The following is a 4,128-nucleotide window of genomic DNA, read 5'->3' on the forward strand; positions in this document are numbered from 1 at the left end:
GTTCCCCTCAGCAGAGAGATCACTAATCTGTGGGCATGGACTTGAAGTAATTGGAAAAGGGATCATAGGGGAAATATTTCACCTAGAGGGAGATCTGGAACTCACTACTTGAAAAGGTGATGAAGGCGGAACCTGTCTTTATTTTTAAAAAACTCTTAAATATGCACTTGAAATTCTGTACAATGCCTTGAATCAAAAGGTGGAAAGTGGGTTTAGGCTTGACAGCACTTTTTTTGGCCGACCCAGACAGAATGGTCCAAATAACCACCTTCTGTGTCCTTAGTTTCAATCATTCTGTAATCCAGGTTGACACCCCAGTAGAACTCAGTGTATGGTGCATTGACTGGTTGGAGCTGCTCTTTCAGATGACATGGTAAGCTGATGCCTTAACTGCCTTCTCAGGTGGGCATAAAGTGTCCCACAGCAATAATTTGAAGAAGAGGCCAAATCTCCCTGGCGCCCTGACAGTATTTTCCCTCAGCGTATCAAAGAAACCTGTAAGTTATCTGGCTATTGTAGCATTCCTGTTTGTAGCAACATATATGTAAAATAGTTGTCACTGTTTTTTGTTCTTTGTGATTGCTTGAAGTCTTGAAAGATGCTGAATAAATACAAGCCATTCTTTCTCTTATATGTATGCTGCTATATAGAATGATATAATCAATTTCAACTTGTAATTCCCTGTGTGAAAAAAAGTTCTGTATCTTGACCATGATTTAATAGGATGGGACAAAGTGAAAACCACTTAAGAGAAAAAGATCAGACAGGAAGTTTCCGTTGGGCCAATCTCATTTATCTCCATTTTTGGTTACAGAGACCTGAGTGACAGTCTGACTATCTACCCACCCCATCTGTGATAAGTTGGATAGCAAGGACTCAATTATTGGGAAAATATAAACTTTTATTTATATCCTAACCTAATTTGAGAGATGTTGGACACTAGCGATTCTTCTGGAAGATTTTCTACAATAAATTGTTAATTTTATTGTACTTGCAGGTGTTAGTTGATGTTCCCTGTACAACTGACAGACACTCAGTACTTGAGGAAGACAATAATATCTTTAGTCGACTACGGCTTAAAGAACGGCAGAAGCTTCCTTTATTGCAGACCCAGTTATTGCTGTGAGTATTACTACTGTGTTATTTTGCTCTGCATCCCCATTCCTTGCCCACCCCATACCTTGTAGTGTTCTTTTCCAGTGTGTGCCATTATTTTAGCCATTATACCTCCTCAAGATTCTGGCCAGATGAAATGCAGCTGAGACGATCATCTAATTCAACCAATCTATAGTGACCTCAAACAAGCTAGAGAAAGGATTTTAAAAAAATAGTCACCTAGTATTCCTGTTCATTACGCAGTAACTCCCAGCAGAAAGTGCCTGTGTGATGATCAAGTGACATTAGTTAATGATATTAGCTGTAATATTCTTTTTCTCCTTCCTCTCCTTGACAGTTTCCCTCCATGTCCGTTCATAGTGCCCACTTCTTCTTCCTTGACAAATTCACAGACCCACTCCCCATCTCAGGATTCCTCCTGTTTGTGATTAACATGCCTACTTTTGTGCTGATGTCAATCCTGCCATATAATTAGTTCCTGTTTTTCACTTGAGAACTTTTACACGTTATTTCTTTTCCTTTGTGCAGTTGTTTCCTTCCTTCCTGACGTGAGCCTGACGTCAGTGGTGGGGAAGCTGCTGGAGAAGATACTGAGGGATAGGATCTATTTACATTTGACAGAAAATGGGCTTATTAGTGATAGGCAGCATGGTTTTGTGCAGGGAAGGTCATGTCTTACCAACTTGATAGAATTCTTTGAGGAAGTGACAAAGTTGATAGATGAGGGAAGGGCTGTGGATGTCATATACATGGACTTCAGTAAGGCGTTTGATAAGTTTCCCATGGTAGGCTGATGGAGAAAGTGAAGTCGCGTGGAGTCCAGGATGTACTAGCTGGATGGATAGAGAACTGGCTGGGCAACAGGAGACAGAGAGTTGTAGTGGAAGGGAGTTTCTCAAAATGGAGAACTGTGACCAGTGGTGTTCCACAGGGATCTGTGTTGGGACCACCGTTGTTTGTGATATACATAAATAATCTGGAGGAAGGTATAGGTGGTCTGATTAGCAAGTTTGCAGATGACACTAAGGTTGGTGGAGTAGCAGATAGTGAAGGGGACTGTCGGAGAATGCAGCAGAATATAGATAGATTGGAGAGTTGGGCGGAGAAATGGCAGATGGAGTTCAATCCAGGCGAATGCGAGGTGATGCATTTTGGAAGATCTAATTCAAGAGCGAACTATGTGGTAAATGGAAAAGCCCTGGGGAAAATTGATGCACAGAGAGATCTGTGTGTTCAGGTCCATTGTACCCTGAAGGTGGCAACGCAGGTGGATAGAGTGGTCAAGAAGGCATACGGCATGCTTTCGTTCATCAGACGGGGTATTGAGTACAAGAGTTGGCAGGTCATGTTACAGTTGTATAGGACTTTGGTTCAACCACATTTGGAATACTGCGTACAATTCTGGTTGCCACATTACCAAAACGATGTGGATGCTTTGGAGAGGGTGCAGAGGAGGTTCACCAGGATGTTGCCTGGTATGGAGGGTGCTAGCTATGAAGAGAGGTTGAGTAGATTAGCATTATTTACATTAGAAAGACAGAGGTTGAGGGGGGACCTGATTGAGGTCTACAAAATCATGAGAGGTATAGACATGGTGGATAGCAAGAAGCTTTTTCCCAGAGTGGGGGACTCAATTACTAGGGGTCACGATTTCAAGGTGAGAGGGGAAAAGTTTAAGGGAGAGATGAGTGGAAAGTTCTTTACACAGAGGGTGGTGGGTGCCTGGAATGCGTTGCCAGCAGAGGTGGTAGAGGCGGGCATGACAATGTCATTTAAGATATATCTAGACAGATAAATGAATGGGCAGGGAGCAGAGGGATACAGATCCTTGGAAAATAGGCAACAGGTTTAAATAGAGGATCTGGATGGCGCAGGCTTGGAGGGCCAAAGGGCCTGTTCCTGTGCTGTAATTTTCTTTGTTCTTCTTTGTTCCTCCAGTTTGCAGTTTCATATCCTTGTTATAAAATGTTCATCTGCAGTATCTTCCAATTTTGAGTAAGAGTCTATCCCCAAAAGTCTGTTCTCTCCACCTTACTGTCAAACCTTTTAATTGTTTCCTGTATTTTCAGTATTTGCTGAAATGCCTGATTCCATTTTCAAGTTAACCCTAATGTTCCAAGGCCATTCCTGAAATTTAGTACTTTGAGAATATGGACTTATATGCACTTTCTGCTGGTTTCTGCCCCGTGCAGTTTTAAAACCTGCTCAGCCTAGACAATATGCAACTCTGGCACATTGCTATTTGATTATTCTTCATTGTGCATTTCCTGTAAAGTTCTCAAGTTTTATCAAATTGTCTCTCTGCAATTGAGCTTATTCTGTCTTTTAGATGCAGAATTGACAGCGGATTTTTCTTTTTTCTCCCCCAGCTCTGGCATTCTTGCCACAAAGCCCGGAGGATCAATTGTTTATTCAACATGCAGCCTGTCCCAGTTACAAAATGAGTACGTGGTAGAGAGAGCAGTTGAGCTAGCAGAGACGGAACATAATGTGGAGTTGTGTCTGGTGGACCTATCTGCTATACGCACCCTTTACAGAAACACATTTAATTTCTATAGCCATTGTCGAGTCGGGGAACTTGTACTCCCACATCTCACTGCAAACTATGGACCAATGTATTTTTGTAAACTGCACAGAATACACTAAAAATATGTTATAAAACTTAATAGGCCCATAGCTGTCTTAATTTTCCTTCTAGTAATCTAATTTTGCGCGTTCATTTTAATCCTTAATTTGTGAAAAATAAAAAACTTTAAGACACAGTGATTTGGTGCTAATTCTCTCTCGGCTGAATCTGACGGCAAAGACTAGAGACAAGACATTTGAACCCTGATTGTAGTAGTTTCTAATTGTGAATGATGTTTACATCAATTAGGCTTGTTATTGATGAAAAAGACAAACTGCCAAAGCTTGGTCTTGTACTTTTCAGGATAGATGTAAGAATGAGTCATAGAAACCCTACAGTGCAGGAAGAGGACATTCAGCCCATCAACTCTGTATTGACCCTCCAAA

General features: G+C 41.4%; 1 protein-coding gene across 1 annotated transcript in view; it reads left to right on the forward strand.

The window, feature by feature from the left end:
* The window catches only part of nsun4 (NOP2/Sun RNA methyltransferase 4), an 11,655-nt gene extending 7,777 nt beyond the window's left edge, over positions 1 to 3,878 (forward strand). The window contains exons 5-6 of the mRNA XM_020535978.2: positions 998 to 1,122; positions 3,486 to 3,878. Of these exons, the coding sequence (XP_020391567.1) occupies positions 998 to 1,122; positions 3,486 to 3,762 (402 nt within the window). The 3' untranslated portion in view covers positions 3,763 to 3,878. The remainder of the gene's footprint in view (positions 1 to 997; positions 1,123 to 3,485) is intronic.
* Positions 3,879 to 4,128: the final 250 nt, after the last annotated feature.

Source organism: Rhincodon typus, chromosome 10 (genome assembly GCF_021869965.1).
Source record: "Rhincodon typus isolate 14 chromosome 10, sRhiTyp1.1, whole genome shotgun sequence".
Classification (NCBI taxonomy): domain Eukaryota; kingdom Metazoa; phylum Chordata; class Chondrichthyes; order Orectolobiformes; family Rhincodontidae; genus Rhincodon; species Rhincodon typus.